Genomic DNA, 20,450 nt, shown 5'->3' on the forward strand with positions numbered 1-20,450 from the left:
CATCCCTCCCTCCCTCGCCCCCGCCTTCACCATGCACAGCCCCCCCTGAACCCAGCAGCACCCCGGGGACCCTCCGTCCCCAGGGTGCCCAGCAGCCCCCCCCCATCCTCCCGCCACCCCGCCGGGGGCCTTCGGCCTCTGCTCCCTTCCTCCTCCTCCTCCTCCCGCAGCCACCACCCTCCCTCCATCCCCAGGGCCTGGCTGGCATGGAGGTCCTGGCCGCAGGGAGCAGGATGCTTCCCGCAGCTCCTGCCTCCTCCCTGGGCTGCATCCCTCTTGCCCGGCATCCCTCATCCCTGACAAAGCCCTGAGCAGCTCCGCAGCCGCCTCCTTTGTGCACCAGAGCGGGTGTGCGTGTGCTTCGTCGTCATTCCCCCCCCCCCCCCCTCCCCAATCCCCAAACCCCACAGCCCCCCAGTTCGCTCCGGTTTCGACGGGGACGGTGGCAGCCGGCGGGGAAGCGGGAAGAGATGCTGCCCTCGCCGAAAAAGCCAAGCGCGGGAGGTCGGCGGAGAGAAGCAGGTATCGGGGCGAAGCGGGATGCTGTGCTGGAAGGTGGTGGCTTGTCCCCAGGCTGCTCCTCGACCAGGGACCCCCCCCGGGGGGGGGGGGAACAGGGGGGGACACAGCGGGGACAAAGCCACCGCCAGGAGGTGAGGAGGAACCCTCTGCTCCTCGCTGCAGGTGTTTGGGGGGGGTTAGATGCACCCTGGCTTTTCACGCCCACCTCCCGCAAGCCCCCCGCGCCTCATCCCCGGCCACCCTCGCCCACCGCGGTGCCCCCCACCCCGCTGCAACCTCAGCCGGGGAAGGATGGGGACCAGCGGGCACACGGTGCCGGCAGCATCCACCACCGCCACCCCTCTTCTCCATCCCCCCCTTCCCTCTTCAACCAGGCAGCGGAGCTGCCTGCTGGTAATTTTTTTTTATTTATTTTTTTTTTTTTTAATTTGGGGTGGGGGGTGGGCAGGAAAAATGTTAGACAATGCGAAGAAAGGATCCATGATGAATCGCAGGTAGCGGCACCGAAGCAGCCCAGGGATGGGTTTCGCCCGCTGCTGCAATCTCCCGGCGGCTGGAAGCGTTTCCCAGCTCCGGATGCCTGTGGGCTTTATTAGCGTGGCCGCCGTAGTAATGACTCCGCTAATAATTTCCTTAAATCCTGGTCGATGCTGGGGGGGCGGGAGGGAGGAGAGGTTTTGTGGTCAGGGTAGGACATGCCCAGGACAGGGACCGGGCGATGTGTGCATTTGGACCCACCTGGGCCGGATTCTGCCTTGGCTTACGGCTGGAAAATAGGGACCGAGGCTGATTGGGTACCCCGGGAGATGAGGGCAGGGATCCAGGCCTGAAATATCAGTGGCACGGGGAAAGCGCTTTCTCATCCCATCGGCAGCACCCGAAGTTGCCGGCGGTGCTTTGTGTTCGCCAGGTTTCGGCCAGGCTGGTGCCGGTGGTCGCCCAGGCGGGGTTAACGTGCGAGGGTCCGTTTTCTAACGACCCCCCCAAACCGGGCGGTTCCAGAAATCCTCCCAGCACATCTTTTTTTATTATTATTTTTTGCATGGATTTCTTGCCTTTACTGATTTTTTTTCCCTAAAAAATGGTTTCCCAAACCTCGTGGCCCCGTTGTGCCTTCCGAGGGGGGGTGCTGAGCCGCGGGGGATGCCGCCCTGGGGACAAGCATGGATGGAGGGTTCGGTGGCTGTTTAGTGCTCACCAAGGCTGGCGGTTGGGGGGTGCAGAGGGGCTCAGAGGGGTTTTAGGATGGTGGGAAGAGCCCTTTGTGGGATATTGCAGAGCGACGAGCAAGGGATGATCCCACCCATGGGTGCCCTCAGTGCTTTGGGGTGAAAGCAGCGCAAAAATGCACCTCGATAGGTGCTTGTGCCTCCCAGGCTGGAGGAGACCACGGTGACCTCCTAGGCTGGATTTTTGCTGGCTTATGCCATCTCAAAAGGGTGGGGGTTTTTCCCCCCCCAAATGTCTTGGAGGGTTTTGTGAGTGGGGGATAAACCAGATCCCTGCAGGGACCCTCACTTGCCCGGGCGTGGGAAGCCACCAGGTCCTCTGTATCACCAGGACAGCACAGCACGGGGGTCCCACAGCCCCAGAGGGGATCAGTGATGAGACCCAACGGCTGCGATGAGGGGCTGGAGAAATAGCTAACCCTGCTGCAAGGCTGCACGGGCTGATCTAGCAGGACTGGGTCACCCTTTGCTTGGAAGAGGTGGCTCCCAGCACCCTGGCTCCAGCATCAGACACAGGGCCTGGAGACCCCTGGCCCTGCAGGGGCTCATTGCATGGTGTGGTTGGGCAAGAAAGCACATGGGTCACCCCTCTGTGGCAAGCTCAGGGCACACAGAGAGAGATTTCCGATGGGTTGTCCACCTTCCTGACAGCTGTACTCATCCCAAATGGTTGTGAACCTTCCCAACGGTTGTGCACCTTCCCGAGGAGCAGGGGACCTTCCCAACGGTTATGGATCTTCCCAGGGGTTGCGTACCTTTCCAAGAGTTATGCACCTTTCCAAGGGTTGTGGATCTTCCGAAGGGTTGTAAATCTTCCCAAGGGTTGTGGGTCTTCCCAAGGGTTGTGGGTCTTCCCAAGTGTTGTGGATCTTCCCAAGGGTTGTGCACCTTCTTGAGCATTGTGCACCCTCCCAAGGGTTGTGTGTGAGTGGGAGGAACACGGGAGGGGAGGATGGGGGCAGAGAAAGGACCAGGAAGAAGGGCCAAGTAGGGACTTCTGGTGATCCATCATCCCTGTATCACTAACCCCCCGCCATCTCTTCCAGCGCCTGGCACCAGCCGATGCTGACATACCCCCCCCAGAAGTGCCGGACCCCCCAGCTTCCATCCCAGGGCTCTCATCCCGCCATGCCCCAGCGAAGCCACGACCCCACCGCCCGGGGCTCCCCAACCCATCCCACGTGCCACCGGTCCATCCACCCCGCGCCATGAGCGGGGCCGTGCGGTTCCCCTGCGTCGGGGCGCGTAGCTGAGGGATGGCCTCGCTGGACCTGCCCTACCGGTGTCCGCGGTGCGGGGAGCACAAGCGCTTCCGCAGCCTCTCCTCGCTGCGGGCGCACCTGGAGTACAACCACACTTATGAGACCCTCTACGTCCTCTCCAAGACCAACAGCATCTGCGATGCCGCCGTCTTCCCCCTGGCCGCCGACGGGGCTCTGCTGACGCCGGCCGCCCGGCGGGACTACTTTGAGAGCACCTCCTTCCAAGGCAAGGACCAGCGCTTCTCCTGCGACCTCGTCCCCGCCGAGGAGCTGGAGCCGGCCCCGTCCTCCTCCCCCTCGCCCCGCTATGTCCACGAGATCGAGATCCCGCTGACGGAGATCTTCACCCGGGGAAAAGCCGTGGCGCCGGCCCCCGCGCCGCCGGCCGCTATGGACGCTGCCTACGAGGAAGGCTTGGCCCGCCTGAAGATCCGCGCCTTTGAGAAGCTGGAAGTGGACAAGCGGCTGGAGAAGCTGACGGAGGAGGTGGAGCAGAAGATCGCCTCGCAGGTGGGCCGGCTCCAGGTGGAGCTGGACCGTAAGAGCTCGGAGCTGGAGAAGGCCAAGCAGGAGAGCCTGCGGCTCAGCCGGGAGAAGCAGGAGCTGGAGGACCGGGCATCCGAACTGTCTCGCCAGGTAGACGTCAGCGTGGAGATGCTGGCCTCCCTCAAGCAGGACCTGGTGCAGAAGGAGCAGGAACTCACCCGCAAGCAACAGTGAGTCCTTCGTCCCCTCTCCCAGCTGCGGGGTGGGGGGAAATGGGTCCCTGGTGGTGAGCCCTGAGGAGCCCAACGCCATCACCAAACCCTCAGACCAAGTGCTAGGGCACAATCCCCTTGGCAATGCCCATTAGCATCATCTCTCATCAGGTTTTTGCATCTTCTCCCACGTGGGCCGTGTCCACATAGACCTGAGCCTCTCCATGTCTGTGACCAAGCTGAGTCACATCATGCCGGACCTTCTCCCAGAGCCACCGGTGCCCCCAGGACGTGGCCAGGCTGGGGATGCCCATGGCCATCCTGCTGTCCTACCAAGGACCATGGTGGTGGCCATGTTGCTGCAGCCCATCTCTAGTACCAAATGGTCTCCTCCCAAAACCAGGGCTGGGTCATCCCATCTGGCTCCACAGCTGGATCATCTGACCTTATACAACCTGAGCAATTCCATCGACCTGTCCCATGGTCATAAACATGAGAGAATCCACCTTGGCCATGTCTAATTTGGCGGTTTTCTCCCAGAAGGAGGGTAGGATAGCCCAAGCAGTATGACCTCCATTTGCTGTTAGGACCGTGGCACTGTTATCCTCATTTTCCTCCCATGTTCCCCACTCAACACCCCCTTCCCAGCCCAGCGCTGCTCCTGAGTTTCCCTCCAGTAAAGCGTTGGGTCATTTTGCCCATCGCTGTTGCTCGAGCAAACTAGACCTTGTTCCTCAGGAGTTTCTTAGCAAAGCTGGAGACCACCACGGGGTCCAGAAAGTCAGTGAGGAGAAGGTTAGTGGGGGACAGTCATGGTTGTGCTGGGCTGGGAGCACTGGTGGGATCCCTCAAGGACTTGTCTTGATCCCCACCATCGTCAATATGTTCGTTAATGACTTTGACTCCAAAATAATGCCTGCAGCTCAGAAACAAGGTTCACAGGATTTGCTGGTGGTGGGGATGGTCCTGGGGTGAGGAACGGGGATGGTGCTGGGGCTGGATAAGGGCAACACCTCCGGGTTTGGATGCATGTGTATGGGACAGGCAATGGGGAGGTTGGGGGGCTGCCATCAGCTGCCTCGTGGGTGTTGTCCAGGGGCATCTTGGGGGGGGTGGTGGCAGGATGAGGGCCACTAGAGTGGACAAGTCTGGAGCAGGGCCTGGAGACATGTAAGACAGGGCGGATGGAGGGTGACCAAGGGGTCAAATGCATCTTGTTCAGTCTGTGGTGGAGCCTGGACACCATTACCACCTAAGAACTTGGTTTTACGTCCCAGAACTACCTCCTGGACCCCCCTTTCCTTAGAGAAACCCTCCTGCTCCTTGACTGTCACCATAGGTCCAAACTCCTCCAGCCAGAGTGACAAAACACTTGCCAGGTTGCAGAGAGAGCATGGGAAGAGCTGATGAAAAGAGATGGTTTTTTTCCTGGATGTAGGGAAACCATCGGAAATCATTTTCATCAGCAAAGCCAGTTTCACCCTTCCCCAAGAACAAAACATTGCCAGGGACATTTCCCAGCCCTGCCAGCTCCGAAACACCACGAAGCCGTCATCCCCATGGGAGGCTTTTTGCTCCTGGGCTCCGTTTGCTTTGCCCGGGGGTGTTTTTTCCACCCAGTCCATAGGAACGAGAGAGATGCAGGTGATAACCATCAGCATCACCTTACACCTGCCGTGCCAGAGCCCCATTTGCCTTCCAAATCTCTGGGGCCCCTCATCGGGAGCCTGCCCAAATCATTACTGGGAAGCATCCAGGCTCACCTGGTAAATGGCAGGTTGGGGGCCAATGAATTGGTAATTAAACGGCAATTAATAACCAGCAACGGGAATTATGTCACTAAGGGGCTGTCCCCTCCTTTTCCTTCACTTTCCTGCGTGTGCCTGTGTGCATATGCCGATGTTTTTGGGAAGCGGATGAGGTCGGCGGGTGTGTGCGTGCCGGGGCACACGCGTGTGCGGGGTGGGATGGGGCCACCTCGGGTCGCTGAGCTGCTGGCACGCTCCACCCTAGAGCTGGCCACATTTTGGGGATGACAGCTCAGTGCCTCAGCAGGGTGAACCCTGCCCATCCCCAGGCATGACGCTCCTGAGCACCTGCTAATTAATGTGTTAATGAGGGGAACCGGGGCCCTGCAACCACAGGGCTTGACAGGGTACGGGGCTGAGTGGGGTTTAAGGACTCCACGCTGCCCTTAAGGTCTTTCCTTTAAGTCTGCCCTGAATGAGGCAGGGTACCACTGCCATCTTCCTCCATCATCGCACCGCGCCATCATCATCCTCCCTCCGCTCCATCTTGCTCAGGGGCCTGACTCCAGTCCTGGGAGCGATGTGCATCCCAGCAAAGGTGCTGGGGATGACATCCCCGCCAAAACAAGGTGGCCACATCCACCCTGCATGCCAGGAGCATCCCTTGGTCCCCGCTCTGCCCCGAACCGTGCCTGGGAGCCGTCTGGGCTGGCACAGACCCAAATCAAGCTGATGATGGAATGGTCCGGATGCGCGCCGGCATCCTTGAACCCCCCTACCCCAGCTTGCAGACAGGGATGGAGGTCCTTAAGAGGGATGGGTGAGAAACTATTGGGGTGTCACCCAACTGGGTCCCTCCACGCAGGGAGGTGCTGCAGATCGACCAGTTCCTGAAGGAGACGGCCGCCCGCGAGGCCAACGCCAAGGTCCGCCTTCAGCACTTCATCGAGGAGCTGCTGGACCGGGCGGACCGGGCCGAGAAGCAGCTCCAGATCATCAGCAGTAGCTGCGGCACCACTCCAAATGGCAGCCTGGGACGCTGTGGCACGCCGGGGGCCAAGGCCGCCGGCCGACCGGTACCTCCGCGGGCACAGGCACGGGCACCCCAGCGGCTTCGGGCATGCACCCATGTGGCTTCTCTGATGGCTGTAAGGGGTTGAGCAGGGAGGTGTAGGGACCCCCATCTCGTTCCCGCGGGGAAATGGATAATCCCGGGTGGGGGGATCCCAAAAAGAAGCTGCTTCTCAGTGGGTCTGTTTTCCCGTGGCAAGCGTGGGCAAGGCGCTGGGGCGATGCTGGAGATGCTCTTCTGCATCCCACTTGGGTACGGCCTCACCCCAAAACGCGGCTGGCGCTGGGTGGGTTATGGGGGTCATCTCTCTCGGCTGCACCACCCACATTTTGGGTTTCGCCACGTTGGCTCCTCTTGTCCCATCTCCCCGCAGAGAGACCGGCACCCGGGGCCGGGGGTGGCCGTGCATGGTCCTTACGGCGTGTCCAACCAGCGCTCCTCCTCCAGCACCGGGTGAGTTCCCCCATTCCGTGCTGCCTGTTTGGGATTTTAATGGGATGGTCTTTTTTTGGCGGGCGAGGGGCTGACGGGAAGGGGACACACACCCCGGTGAGCACTGAGGTTGGGCATCCCTGTCCCCCAGGGCCTCAAGCCGTGCGAAAGCCGTGTCGCAGAGCTCGGGCTGCTACGACAGTGACAGCGCAGAGCCGTGTCCCACCGATGACACCGCCGACGGGCATCCCTACCCGGCGCGGGACGGCGCCCGGGGCTCGGGGTTGCGTCGGCAAGCCATCCAAAACTGGCACCGCCGGCCCTACCGCAACAGCACCGAGGGCGAGGAGGGTGACGTCTCCGACGTGGGCTCCCGCACCACCGAGTCGGAGGCCGAAGGCTGGGAGCCGGAGGCACCCGGATCCGCCGCATCCCGACCCACCGGCAGCTGCCGGCTGACGGGTGAGACCATGCCGGGCTCTTCTGGTGGGGTGGGAGGATGGGAAGGCTGGAAGGTGGGGGACGGGGATGGCTCCTCAGCTCCACGAGGAACATCCCTTCCCTGCCGCCCTCCCTGGCCGCCAGTGGCAACCGATGGCGGGTGTCCCACAGCCAGGACCGAGGGGGCCGGGGGCAAGGTGGGACGGCTGGAGAGGGGCAGCCCGGGCCACTCCAGCGAGGTGATCAGCCCCGAGATCCTCAAGATGCGGGCGGCTCTTTTCTGCATCTTCACCTACCTGGACACCAAGACCCTGCTGCGGGCGGCCGAGGTGTGCAAGGACTGGAAGTTCGTGGCCCGGCACCCGGCCGTGTGGACGCGGGTGCTGCTGGAGAACGCCAGGGTGTCCTCCAAGGTACCGGGGATGGGGATGGCACTGCCCGGGGCGAGACCTTTCTTCCAGAAAGGTGAAGCTGCGCAAGCGTGTTGCTCGTGTCGGTTGTCATGCCATTGTGGTCACGGGAACGCGGGTGCACACAGCTGTGTGCTTGCACCAGCGGCTGGATGCGTTGCACGTTCACGCTTGCGGGCGTGAGCTCACCTGTGCACACGTTTTCACGTGCTTTTTGTGGTCACACCTGTGATTCTGTTGCACGCGCTCTTGCGTGACCTCGTATGTGCATTTTCACGTATTCACGGCATCTGTGTGTGCACAGATCCGCCCAAAGGCAGCCAAGGATGGGTGGCGTGGGGCATGCTGAGGGTGTCCCCCTTGGTGACAGCCACCCCTGTCCCCCCCCAGTTCCTGGCCATGCTGTCTCAGTGGTGCACCCAGATGCACTCCCTCACCCTCCAAAACCTCAAGCCGCGCCAGCGAGGGAAGAAGGAGAGCAAGGAGGACTACATGAAGAGCACGCGGTGAGTCCCTGCATCCTAGGCACCCTCCTCCCACAGCCAGAGCCGCTGGTCCTCAGGGATGACGATGCTCCATGAGCCCCAACGTCCCGTTTCCACTGACATCAGTTCATCACACACCGGCTCCTGCTGTGGGTTTTGGGCATCCTGGAGCCACGGATGCCCATGGAACATGTCACCCTCCTGGGGTGGCCCCGGGGTGGCCATGGGGAGTGTGAGCGTGGGCACCCGTGCCTGACCCTGCCTCCATCCCTGGCAGGGGCTGCCTGGAAGCCGGGCTGGAGTCCCTGTTGAAGGCGACGGGCAGCAACCTGCTCATCCTCCGCATCTCACACTGCCCCAACGTGCTGACGGACCGCTCGCTTTGGCTGGCCAGCTGCTACTGCCGGGCTCTGCAGGCTGTCACGTACCGGTAAGGATGGCCACCGGCATCCCCCCTTGCCCACGGGGACTGTGTGGTTCCCTGGCTGGGAGAAGGCTGGGAACATCCATGGAATGTGCTGGGACTCCTCTGATGCCCATCCCCATTCCCTGTCAGAACACAACCCACCTGGCCAGGTGTGAAGGACCCACCTTTCCATGTCCCCAGCCTAGCGGCAGCCCCAGCATCCAGTGTCCCCAGTGCAAGCTGTCCTTGCAACTCTCATCCTCTTCTGGCACGTTCCCATGCAGATGTTTCCATTCCAGCTCCATTCCCACCATCCTGTTACCAATCTCACCGCAGCTGGAGGTGTGACCAGGGTCTTGGTATGGGGACACTGCTTTATGTTAGAGAAGGGTGAAGAAGAGGTGCACCAACACCAGGGCCCAGTGAGGTCCCACCTGACCGTCACCCCCTGACGAAGGCTTCTAACGGGGAGAAGAGACCTCAGGGTCCCTCTGTCCTTGAGGAAGGAGGAAGAGCTCTGCCACGGGATTGCTAAGACCCAACTTGGAGACCTTGCCCAAGATCAAGAACAGAAGGCCCATGATGGTGTAGGTCCTGGAGGAGGTCACAGGTCCTGGAGGAGATCACTGACTGCTCCTTGGCCTTGGCCACCTTCCGAAGAGGTTCTGCCTCCTGTGGAGACAGGATTTACCTTTCCTACACACTCAAGGAGGTTGATCCTTGCTCCACTGCATCCTGCAGGCAACCGCTTCAGCCTTGGTATCCAGTTCACCTGCAGCCGATGGGTGTCCTCATCCAGCCCAGGATGGAGAACCCTTCAGGTGGGAAAGCACACCCAGCCGGCTCCTCTGTTTTGGCCCAAGTGAGCTCAGACACGGCTCTGATCTGGGGATCCCACACCATGAGGCAGCCCAGTGCTGCTGGGTTTAACCCAAAGACTCCTCCATCGGCCCTTCCAAGGGCGTTAGAGCAAGCCCAAGTACTCCTGGCACGTTGCTAATCTGTGACTCTGACTCATGCTCTAATTAACCCGCCACACTCGCAAGGGCCTCTTGGCAGGCTTCTTCAGTGGAGATGTGTGAAACGCTCAAGATAACACCCATCACTTATTTTTAGGCTTGCCCAAAGTTTCAAAGTAGGTCATTTAGAGTTAGGAAGTGCAGCCTCGGTCTTCAGGAGGCAGCCTGGTGTGGTGAAAGGGCCAGGGGCCTGTGTTTGGGCTGGTGGTATCAGGATGACGCTCTCTGACATCTCTCGTCCATTGACTTGGTGCTGGGAGCCGACGGCATCAGCAAAAGCTCCTCTGAGCCGGTGGCACAAATGCCGGGTGGGCAGGCAGCGTGGCCGCGCCTGATCGGTGCCATGACTCATAGTAGACCTACACCTTTGCCGTACCCCTGCGCAACTCCAGCAGCACCCCATGATGTCCGTTTTGATGCCTCCAAAAACACCAAGGAGGAGCCCACAGCAAACCTCTGCAGCGACATTTGGCCAACAGCCACCTACAGATGCGGTGGCACAACCGCGGAGCTGGTGCAGAGGCCGTGGATCAACCACTGCACTTGGCTGGAAGTTACCGCCCATCAGCTGAAACGTCCTTACCACCTCCTGGCACCATCCAGGCTGGCCACGTGGCAAGTGAAATCAACCCAATGGGATCTGCAGGGATGTTATGTTTGCTCTGCAAGGGTACCCAGCCTGGCAGTCTCAATTCAATCACTTGCCACCTTTGTATCTGGAAGACTTTTGCCTTCACCTTCAACCTCACCTTCAACCTCACCTTCAACCACCAACCACACCTTTAGCCTTTACCTTCAGCCTTACTTCATCTTCAATCTCACCTTCAATTTCACCTTCTTCCATTTTTCTTGATGTTGCACATCCGTAGACACAATTCCAGATAGAAATGCCTTCAGCCTTCTTGCATGGGTTGGTGTTGGGACTGTCTGGTTCATGGGCAGATCATGGGTTATAAATAATGACCAGATTTGTACCTCCAGGTGCAGAGAGATGTAGCAGCATGGAGGCTGCAGACACGGCCCCCGGGGCGGCATCACTGCCGGTGGGGGCCACCGCGTGTCCTCTGTGTTGTTCCAGGAGCTCTACGGACCCCGTGGGTCATGAAGTCATCTGGGCCCTTGGAGCAGGTTGCAGGGACATCATCTCCCTCCAGGTCGCACCTTTGCATCCGTGGTAAGAGTCATGCTAGGAGGAGGCCAGGCTGAGTGTGAGGGGCATCACTGGGCTGGAAAGAAATTGGGTGCCAGATCCATATTTTGTTGCAGGGGGTGGGTGGTCCTCCTGGGATGAGCAGCAATCCTGGAGGCCAGTTTGGGGGACCGGGAGCTCAGCCCCATCCCTCCCTGTGAAGGCTGGGAGCTGTTGGGCGTAGGCACCTCCCCGCCGAGCTGGGAGTGTTTCCAGGGAGGCTGCTAACACCAGAGATGAAAGGAGAGCTGTGATGGGTCTGGTAGGCAACGGTGAACATCAAACGCTTGTCTGAGATCCTCACTGCTCATATAACAGCAGCCCTGAAGGGTCTGGATGTTTTTAAAAGGGTGTCAAGTTGCTGCTTAGGGAGAGGATTGTAGTTGCTCTCACTTTGGAAAAGCATTTTGGGGGCGTGAAGATGCTGGCGGTTCCCCACCCCGCAGCATGAGTGCACAGAGCAGGTCACTTGCCCCTCACCTCCGTGCCATGGGGCTTCCTCCTGGGCAGTTCTTGTCCCGGGAGGTTTGTTGCAATGTCATGTCCCCTGTCAGCCTGGACTGAGGTGTACAGAGGGAGATGTCTCTTAGCAGGAGAAGCTGGATGTCAAGTCCCTGATGGCTTGTTTTTTCCCTGGGGGAAACACCACATGGCATGTAGACTTCTCTACCTGAACTAGAGGTCCGGGCTCCTGCTACTGGTTCGATCGCTGCAAGCAACAGAGTTCAGGGCCTGATTCAGATCTCCAGAGGGTTTGGGGCAGAGGGACTCCATTGAGTGCATGGACCTGCCCTGTCCCAGTGTCAACACAACCCAAGGTGGTTGCTCAGATGGAGACGTCTGCTCTGGAGACACCTCCTTCCAGTGTGGCAACCCCTGCTTTGGTGGGGTGGGAGAGGTCCCATCCCCAACGCCGCTCGAGGGAGCACTCATGGGGGGGGGGGGGGCGAGCTTTTCTGCCAGCCCTCCCCAGCTTTTTCTTCTTCATCTCCCCAGCCAGCAGCCGACGCGTTTCAGCAACCGCTGCCTTCAGATGATCGGACGGTGCTGGCCGCACCTGCGGGCACTGGGCATTGGAGGGGCAGGCTGCGGCGTCCAGGGACTGGCGTCCTTAGGTAGGCAGCTCTCCTCTGATGGGACAAGAAGAAGGAGACCTTGCTGGAGGCAGAGTATACCCTTAGGAGATGCCCCATGGGGATCTCAATGGAGAAGCCCACCTCAAAGACCATGGGTGCACTCTGCCCCTCCTTGCTGCCACCCAGCCCTCCTACCACCCCGTTCCCATCGGCTGTCCTCATCCCTTCCCCATGGGGTGCTGACGGCGGGTGTTCTGTCCCTTCAGCCCGAAACTGCATGCGGCTTCAGGTCCTGGAGCTGGACCACGTGGCAGAGATCAACCAGGAGGTCGCGGCGGAGATGTGTCGAGAGGGGCTGAAGGGGCTGGAGATGCTAGTGCTGACCTCCACGCCAGTCACCCCCAAAGCCCTGCTGCACTTCAACAGTGAGTAGCAATGGTGGGGGAGTGCGTAGCATCATCCATTGACCAAAAGGCCACTAGATATCCAGATCCATGAACCAGACCCTGCCTTCCAGCCCCACTCACAGGAACCCACTGCCAACACTGGAAGGTGCTGGGAGATCCATGGTGGAAGTTTTCTAAAAGGGGATCCAACAGGCCCCTGCCAAGGATGCGTTAAGAGCTGGTCTTGCCTTGGGCCACAGGAAGGATGGAGACATTCTCTGTGTGCTCCCCTCACTGTAATCGAGGCCTCAAAGTCTGTGGCACACCTGAGGTTCACCCTGGTGTGTCTGAGTTTGGAGTCAAGCCATTTACTGAAGACATTTGCCAGGATGGGAGCTCTAGGGGGAAAGAGATCTGCAGCCGGCAGGAGGGTCTGTTTGAGGTGCGGTTCCTGGTGGTCATGGCACACGTGACTGTGGTTGGACTTGATGGGAACCCACCCCTCTGGGTGGAAGAGTAAGGGTCTCCCAAGGAAGCGGTAGGACTGCTGATTTGGGATAGGACAATCAGGGACCATCTCGTAGACCACCGTCCTCCCTACGGAGGTCTTGGTCACCAAAAGCGGGTCTCATCCACCTTCAGGGTGAGGTTTCCTATATGCACAAGGTCTTGAAGAGCACTGGGTGGGTTTTAGGGTCCATCCTGGCTGCGGGGAGGCTGTCTCCCCACCAGGTATGGAGAGGCCAGGCAGTATCTCTTCCCCCAGGTGTGTGTCGGAACCTGAAGTCCATCGTCGTGCAAGTGGGCATTGTGGACTACTTCAAAGAGCCCCACAGCCCTGAAGCCAAGAAGATGTTTGAAGAAATGGTGAACAAACTCCAGGTAAAGGATGCCATTCCCAGGTCACCCGTGCGTCACCAGTCTCGTGTCCCCACAGGGTCTGAGGACAAATTCTTGCCCACCACTGAAGTTCCGCAGTAGAGAACATTATAGCTCAATGGGGACATCCTGAAGGCTCGCTGTCCTTTAGACACACATGCCCCAAAGGCTGAAACAAGATTTAACATTCTGTGATTCCTTCCCATTGCTTTAACCAGGACTGCTTCTCTGTAGGTCTCTTCCCCAGGGACAGAAAAGGGCTGTTGCCTCCTTCGCAGGGCCGCTTACTTGCTGAACACCGCGAAGTGATTTAAAATCCACCCATAAAAGCAGAAATATGGTTAATTTTATTTAGGCTGAGTTGCAGATCTCGCTCAGTTTGTGATGCTCAGCAGGGCTTGCGCTGTCCTTGATCTGTTCAGGGTCTCCAAGGCAGACATCTCCATCCGTGTCCAAGGGGAAAATAGGTGCCTCCGTTTCACCTTGACTCATCCTGCAGCAGGTTGGGGTCCTGTGGGGGTGTAAGGCAAAAATCCCATGAGATGCAAAGCAGGACTTGGGGACGGAGGCCCACCAGTGCGGTCAGATGGGGTCAGATGGCTCATGCGATTCCTGCTCCGCTGCCAAGCCCTGGCATGGGAAAAACAGTGGGCAGCGAGACAGACCGACGTCCACCCCCAGGGTGGGGGTCACTTTCAGAGAAGAGCCATTTCGGAAAGGCTTTCCTTGCGTGGCCGCCCACCGCCCTGCTTTGCAAAACCCAAGTGCCCCTGCATGTTGATGTCGTCTGCCCCAAACTACTACTGTCCTCTGGAAACAGCGTTTTTAACCAAGCAGAAACCAAATCCAGAGCTAGCTTCAAGGGCATGGGATTAAGAGGCATTGAGCCAGTCCTGCAAGGAAGCCAAATCCCCGCGGGATGCAGTGGTGGGGATGGGACCAGGGTGGACCCCTTCCCATGGTGGGGATTCGAGATGTCCTCTCCTCTCTCTTGCTCAACCTGTGGGGCTGCAAGACTGGCAGGTTGTGCACCCACCGTGCTCTCTGCTCCTCTTCCAGGCCCTGAGGAAGAGACCTGGCTTTTCCAAGATTTTACACATCAAAGTGGAAGGAGGCTGTTAGACCTTCAGGGAACCACAAAGCACATTCCCTCCTCTGCCCGGCGGAGCCAGAGGCCCCGTGAAACCAAACCTACCGTCCGCCGCTCATCCGTTGCCGGACCTGGAGCACGGAGATGCCGGCCCATGCACAAAAAACCCAAACTTTTGCAGGCCTTAGTGACTGGCGGCCGGTGCTCATCCCCGGGGCCAGCTCACGGGCGAGAAGGTGCTACTTAAGGAAATTTTTTGGCTGCCCAAAGAGGCAGGGCTATGCTCTTTCCCAGGAGGGAAGATGGCTTCGAAACACCCGCGGCTGCTCGTTGCCAAGGATCCTTGTTTGGGGGATGTCTTTTTCTTCAAACTCTCTTTCGGGGGGGTTTTTTGCCTGTTTGATGGTGTGGGAGATGAGGATGGCTCAGCCCGTCCCTGTGGGCTCTTTGCAGAGTGCTGGGCTCGGCGTCACTGCGTCACGGCTGGATCATACCCGTCCTCTCCATGGGCTGGTGAAGGTGGGGTGGGAAGGGGTCGTTCCTCCAGAGAAAATGGTGCCCAGCATTCCTGCAGGGTTTCCGCTTGTTTTCATTTCATTTGTAACAGAGGGGCACCCAAACCTGGGCAAATACTGCCCAGAAACCAGCAGCCACGACAGCACAAGCCCAGACGGCAGAGCTGCATCTCGGGGGCTGTAGGAGCCAGAGGACACCAGGAGAGATGGTCGCTCTTCCAGAGGTTTCCAGCCTCACCTCCTCTCCACCCAAACCTTCCTGCCAAGGCAATAAACCATCTCCACAATCCTCGTCCACCAGGAAACACGGGTCATACTTCTGTCCCCACCAACATCCACCACCTGCTCAGGCTTCCTCCGGAGCGAGTTGTCCCATGCGGAAAGAGGGACTGGCATGGGACGCCCGCGTTTGCCATCTCATCACCTTCCCGAGCAGCCTGAAGGAGAAACCCTGGCCAAATTGTCCTGAAATCCAAAGCTGCTGGTGAAAGCACCAACCCAACCGCCCTGGTAGATCCCTTATCTATGGCCACGGCTGTTTTCTTAATTCTGCTTTTTTCTTCTGGCTGTCTTCTGCCTGCAAGGACATCATCGCCCCCAAAATACCCTTCTTTTTTTCCAAAGGAAAAGGCTTTTGAAAGGCATCCGGCAGGGTCAGGCATCTCCATCTTCCACCCTGGGGAAGAAGGTGCCAGGAGGTGCCCACGCCATGGGGGACACCCATCACAGCACTGCCAGCAGCAGGGACACACCGGCCTTAACCACAGCCCCCTGCCACCCCCAGCCCCGACCAGGCGTGCTTGGACCCAACATGCTGAGCTGAGAGGAGCCGACTGAGAAAAGCAGATTTTGGGGGCGTTTGTCCTCTTCTCTGGACCATCGTTGGAGGTTTCGATGCCTGTTGGCCAGCATGGCTGTGAGGAGACGGCCCTTCCCAGGGTATCTTCCCTTTCTCCAGCCCTCCCGGGGTGATGGGCTGCCCTGGAGCATCCCCCCAGGAGGGAGAAGGCTGCAGACCTATCCTGGTACCACCTTCCTCATCTACGGCACGAGAGCTGCAGACCTCAGCCGGGCCCTCCCAGCATGCCGACAACCCACGGGGACCCCGACAGAAAATCAAATCGATTCCAAACCGCTGAAGCTGCTGGTGGGCTGGAGGCAGCTCCTGGGTCTCCAACCCCAGAAAGCACCTCAGGAGACCATTTCATCCACCCTTCGTCCCATCTACGCTGTCACCTCTGAAACAGGGTAGGGTTTTTTTGGCCATAACCCCCCATCTGAAGCACCTCCGTTCCCCCACTGACTGCAGCTTTCCAGGAGAAGGCTGTTCCCTGTATGCACAAAATGTGGGAGCCCAAAAAAAACGCCTGCGAGAAACTACCGCGTCCCACCATGACCCCACGGGCAGCATTGGACGAACTCCCCGGCACTGGGAAGGAGCTCCCCGCCGTGCCCGCCGCGGGTTTACCTCCACCCCGGGGAGGCTGGGACACGCATAATCCAGGGGCAAGAGGAGCAAGGGATGCCCCGACCAGCAAAAAATATCACCCAGCAAAGCTACAACCCCCCGGGGACCACCCGGCGTCCATCCCACAAGCGTGGTCCCAGCGGAGATGTCACCATTCGAAACAGCGCAGAGACTTGCGAAATTCCCTTAAAAAAAAAACAACAAAGTAAGTATTTATTTCTATAAAGAAGGAAAAAAAAAAAAGATTTTAAAGGAAAATTATATACTCAGCATGTTTATACACTCTATGCTTAAAGACTATCGTGTTGGAGAGTTGTGTCCGAAGACTGAAGGTGGCTGCTCCGGGTTTGCTGCTAGCCCGTCTCCAGCCCCTCGCCCGGCTCCTCCGGGCCATGGGGAAAGCGAGGACGGGGTGATGGAAAGCAGGGGGAGGTGTTGAGGACTTTTGGAGAAACCTTCTGTGCTCGCCAGCGAGGCCGGAGCGGCTGCCGGTGCCATCGGTGGCCGTGTCTGCCGGTGGCCGTGGGTGTGCGGCGTCCCTGTCCCCCCGCTGCCGCGAGGGTTTTGTAAGTCACGGCAGGACAACCTCACCCGAATTTGGTGCTTCGGTGCGTCACCCAGACCAGACCAAACCATCCGCCTCCCCTTGGGGCGTTCCCAAAAAGTCCAACTTCTGGCTTAGCAGAGCCAGGTTTTTACAAAAAAATCCTGCGATGACACAAGACCTTGAGCGGGTTCAAGGATTAGAAGATGGAAAGTGGCGGTTTTTTTCCCATTTTGCCTGGGCTCGGATGTGTCCCTTCCTCCTCCTCCTCCTCCTCCTCGGCTGGGGATGAAGGTGGCTGGCACAGTGAGACAGGCTTGGTGGTAATGAGAGCCCTGCGTCTCCCTGGCCCTCCCGGTGGCTCCTAATTGCCCAGGTTGTTAACGGCAATGAGCTCATTAACGGCTGCTTATTTCTTCCACTGAAATGTCATATTGATGGTTTCCCTGCTGCTTTTCCTCCCCATCCCGCCGGCACGTGGCCCTGTTGGCTCTCCCACAAACCCCCATCCCTACGGGATGCTCGAGCGATGCTGCCTGTGGGATTCACCGCATCGGTCATGGGGTTTCAACCCCATTTCCTCTGGAAACGATGGAGATGCACAGAAATACCAAATCCCCTGGGAACGCCTTGAAATCACGCAGGGTATTTGGGTGCTGGTAGGGAAGGGACTGCCGCAGCGTGAGCTCAACCCCATACTAGACCCTAGAGAAGCCCCAGAGGGGCTCCGCGATGACAATCCTCAGCAAAAGCCAAGGCACAGCCACCCGACCCGGGGCGAGCAGCTTTCCCTCGGGGTCATGGTGATGGCCAAATCTGGCAGGGGCTGGATGGACGGTGCTGCCGGTTCCTGCCAGACCCACTTCCCGCGGGACCAATTTTGGGGAGATTTATTCCTTTGCTAGCGAGTTTGCCCAAAGTTTTCCCATGCTCGCGGCATTCCTCTTCACTTGAATTTGGGTGCCAGTCAGGGATCTCAAGGGGAACACCACCAGCAAAGCCAGCTCGGGGGGCCAAATTTATCCCAAATCCATGTTTTTCTATCTCCTTTGTGTGTTGGATTTTGCTCATCATCCATCGCCCTGAGCCCCCAGGAGCTGGGGATGCTCCAGGGACCGGCTGCCTCCTCCTGCCTTCATCCCTGCGCCCCCAGCTTGGGGGGGGCCCAGGGGTGTAAGGTCTTGAGGAAAATGGGAACCCCAGGTTGGCTCTGTCTAAGGAGGTTTTTAAACCTCTTTATCAAGCAAAGAAGGCACGAAAAAAATATCCCACCTCTCGCCGTGTGTCACGGCCCCCACTGCCACCCAAGGCACAGCCACAGCCAGGTCTCAGACAGTTTGTTTGGATCCTCCAAAAGACTCCGAATTTGGTTAAAACAGAACAAAAAAAAACCCATGAAAAGTGTTGATAAAGGCTCTTAAAGCAGTCGAACATCATTTGCTCTAGGCTCTTGGAGGAGCCCACCCCAGGAGCTGGCGCATCACTTCAGCCTCTCATTTTGGGTTGAAAACTTGCAGGTTCAGGTGGAGCGAAAGCATTTGGGAATCGGTGCCAAACGACAAAATGCTTTAAAAAAAAAAACCAAACAGGTAGCAGGGAGATTTTAGCAACCAGAGATAGTTTGTTGCGACCGAAGCATCGCAGGGTGTTGTTGCAAGGTGAGCGGTGGCGATGCACGACCTTCCTCCATCGGTGGGAGGCGAATTAATCCCCACGGTGGGCGAAAAGGTCCCTCCTGCCCTGAGAAAAAGCTGCTGCACATCCTTCCCTGGTGCGCAGCAGCAAGGAGACGAGGGAAAACTGCCCGAAAACAGGAAAAATGGGATTTTCTGATCCAGCCTCAGGATTAAGTCCCATGGAGGGGAGGGGGGAGATGAGGCAGGCTGGGGCCGGGGACAAGCGAGTGCAATGGTGCGGGCGGGCAGGATGGCTTTTGGGACGCGAGCGTGGTAACGCACATTTGCTTAGAGATAATCAGAGGACGCGCTCCCCACGGGGAGAGAAATATATATATACAGGAATTGCAGTCGTTTCCCTAAAGCACTTCATGGCAGCGTTTGCTCCGGCGCAAGCTCAGCCCCCGTGAGTGATTTCCGAGGGGCCCTGTATGGAGACCTCCCCCCTCCTGAAAGGTAGCGAGTTTGCCTCCTAAGTTATTTTTTTAAATCTATATAAATTTAGGTCTATTTTAGTCTTTCGCAGCAATGTGCGAGTGTCTGGAGAACCAAACATCCCTTTTCCCCTCCCCAGCCCTGCGGTCCCTTGATGCTAAACCTGCCGGAGGATGCTGCCCTGGAGGAGGGGGGAGCAGCAGGGATTGGGGTACAGCAAAGATTGGGGTGCAGCCGGAGATGGGGATGGATTGGGGTGGGGGGTCCGGGTGGTTTTGTCGGCAGCAGGGTCCAACGGCGGCCAGGGAGAGCGGGCAAGGCAGCGGCTGCTGCCTGTCAGCCGCAGGAGACCGTGTTTTTAGCACTTTGGTTGGTACTATCACCTGTAGACGCACTTTGATGTTGTTGCTTTGAAACTTTGCCGAGTGTAAACAATGTGTATTTAAAGAATTACAAAAAAAAAAAAAAAGTGTGTAAAGAGCTATTTTATGATTCAGTGTTGAATAAAGACTCTTGAGATTGAGGTGGGATTTTCGCTCTCCCAGGGGCCACACCAAACAGAGGCCAGCACTGGCCAGCTCCGGTACCAAACCAGTGAGACCAGTTGCTGTTTGGGGCTTACTGGAAGCACCCCTCCTCCTACCTCCCACTCCCTGAGGACACAGGGATTGTGGGGGCCGTGGTCTCCATTGATCCAGCCCCATGAGGCACAGGGACAAAGTGGGGCAGCGTGGGGGGAACAGCTTCCCCCAGGTCTGGTGAGGGTGAGGCAGCCCTGGGCGCAGGGAGATGGGACCACGCTGCCGTCAGGAAAACACCTTCCTCCGGCTCCCGGTCGCTGGAGGGGAAACACCCTCAGCCCCAAGGATCTGTCCCACACGGAGGGACACAGGATCAGCCCCCACTATTCCCGCTTTTACCCCTCCCAGGCTGCAGAGCTGCTGTGTTTTCTCTTAGGAGTGTTTGTCTTTAAATGCCGCCACTAAGAAACACCGAGAGGGTTTTACGCGAAAGTTGTTAACCGCGCTCACTTTTCGGTACCACCGCTGACATGCTGCCAACCACGCTCCAGCTGGGATGAATGGCCACGAGGGTCACATTCGGGGACCCAGCAGATGTCTCTAATAGGGCTTGTAGCGGCTGTTGTGTGGCAGCACTTTACGAACGAGGCAGAAGTAACACATTTTGTGGCATAACAGACCATTGACTTGCCTAATTAAATGAGATCTCAAAGGATTGAGACCAGATAGATACCAAATTTCTTCCACTGTCCTCCATTAACACTTTCCACCAAGACTCCTCATATTCCCCAAGACAATTTTCCTGCCAGACGCCCCAAGCGCCAGGATCCACCCCTGAAGCACCAAAAGCAAGCAGAAATGTCACCCAGCAGCATCGGAGAGCTCCAAGAGAGAGAACGCGCATCGAGGCCATCTGTCTTGGAAGCACAGGGAACTGGGGTGCACTG

At 58.4% G+C, this 20,450-nt stretch overlaps 1 protein-coding gene across 6 annotated transcripts; it reads left to right on the forward strand.

Annotated features, from left to right (window-relative positions):
* The first annotated feature begins 402 nt into the window (after positions 1 to 402).
* Positions 403 to 17,631, forward strand: FBXO41 (F-box protein 41). Of its 6 annotated transcripts, none has more exons than XM_052780848.1 (13): positions 403 to 522; positions 2,798 to 3,729; positions 6,325 to 6,607; positions 6,905 to 6,984; positions 7,115 to 7,425; positions 7,549 to 7,817; positions 8,205 to 8,320; positions 8,577 to 8,729; positions 10,803 to 10,898; positions 11,910 to 12,028; positions 12,256 to 12,414; positions 13,142 to 13,257; positions 14,314 to 17,631. In XM_052780848.1, exons 2-13 carry the CDS (start codon positions 3,008 to 3,010, stop codon positions 14,374 to 14,376), a joined length of 2,487 nt encoding a protein of 828 aa, XP_052636808.1. In that variant the 5' UTR covers positions 403 to 522; positions 2,798 to 3,007; the 3' UTR covers positions 14,377 to 17,631. The 6 variants fall into 6 exon arrangements, with proteins under 6 accessions (XP_052636808.1, XP_052636811.1, XP_052636812.1 ...); XM_052780851.1 differs by having other exon boundaries at positions 7,576 to 7,817; XM_052780852.1 differs by having other exon boundaries at positions 6,325 to 6,553.
* Positions 17,632 to 20,450: the final 2,819 nt, after the last annotated feature.

Source organism: Harpia harpyja, chromosome 2, assembly GCF_026419915.1.
Source record: "Harpia harpyja isolate bHarHar1 chromosome 2, bHarHar1 primary haplotype, whole genome shotgun sequence".
NCBI lineage: Eukaryota > Metazoa > Chordata > Aves > Accipitriformes > Accipitridae > Harpia > Harpia harpyja.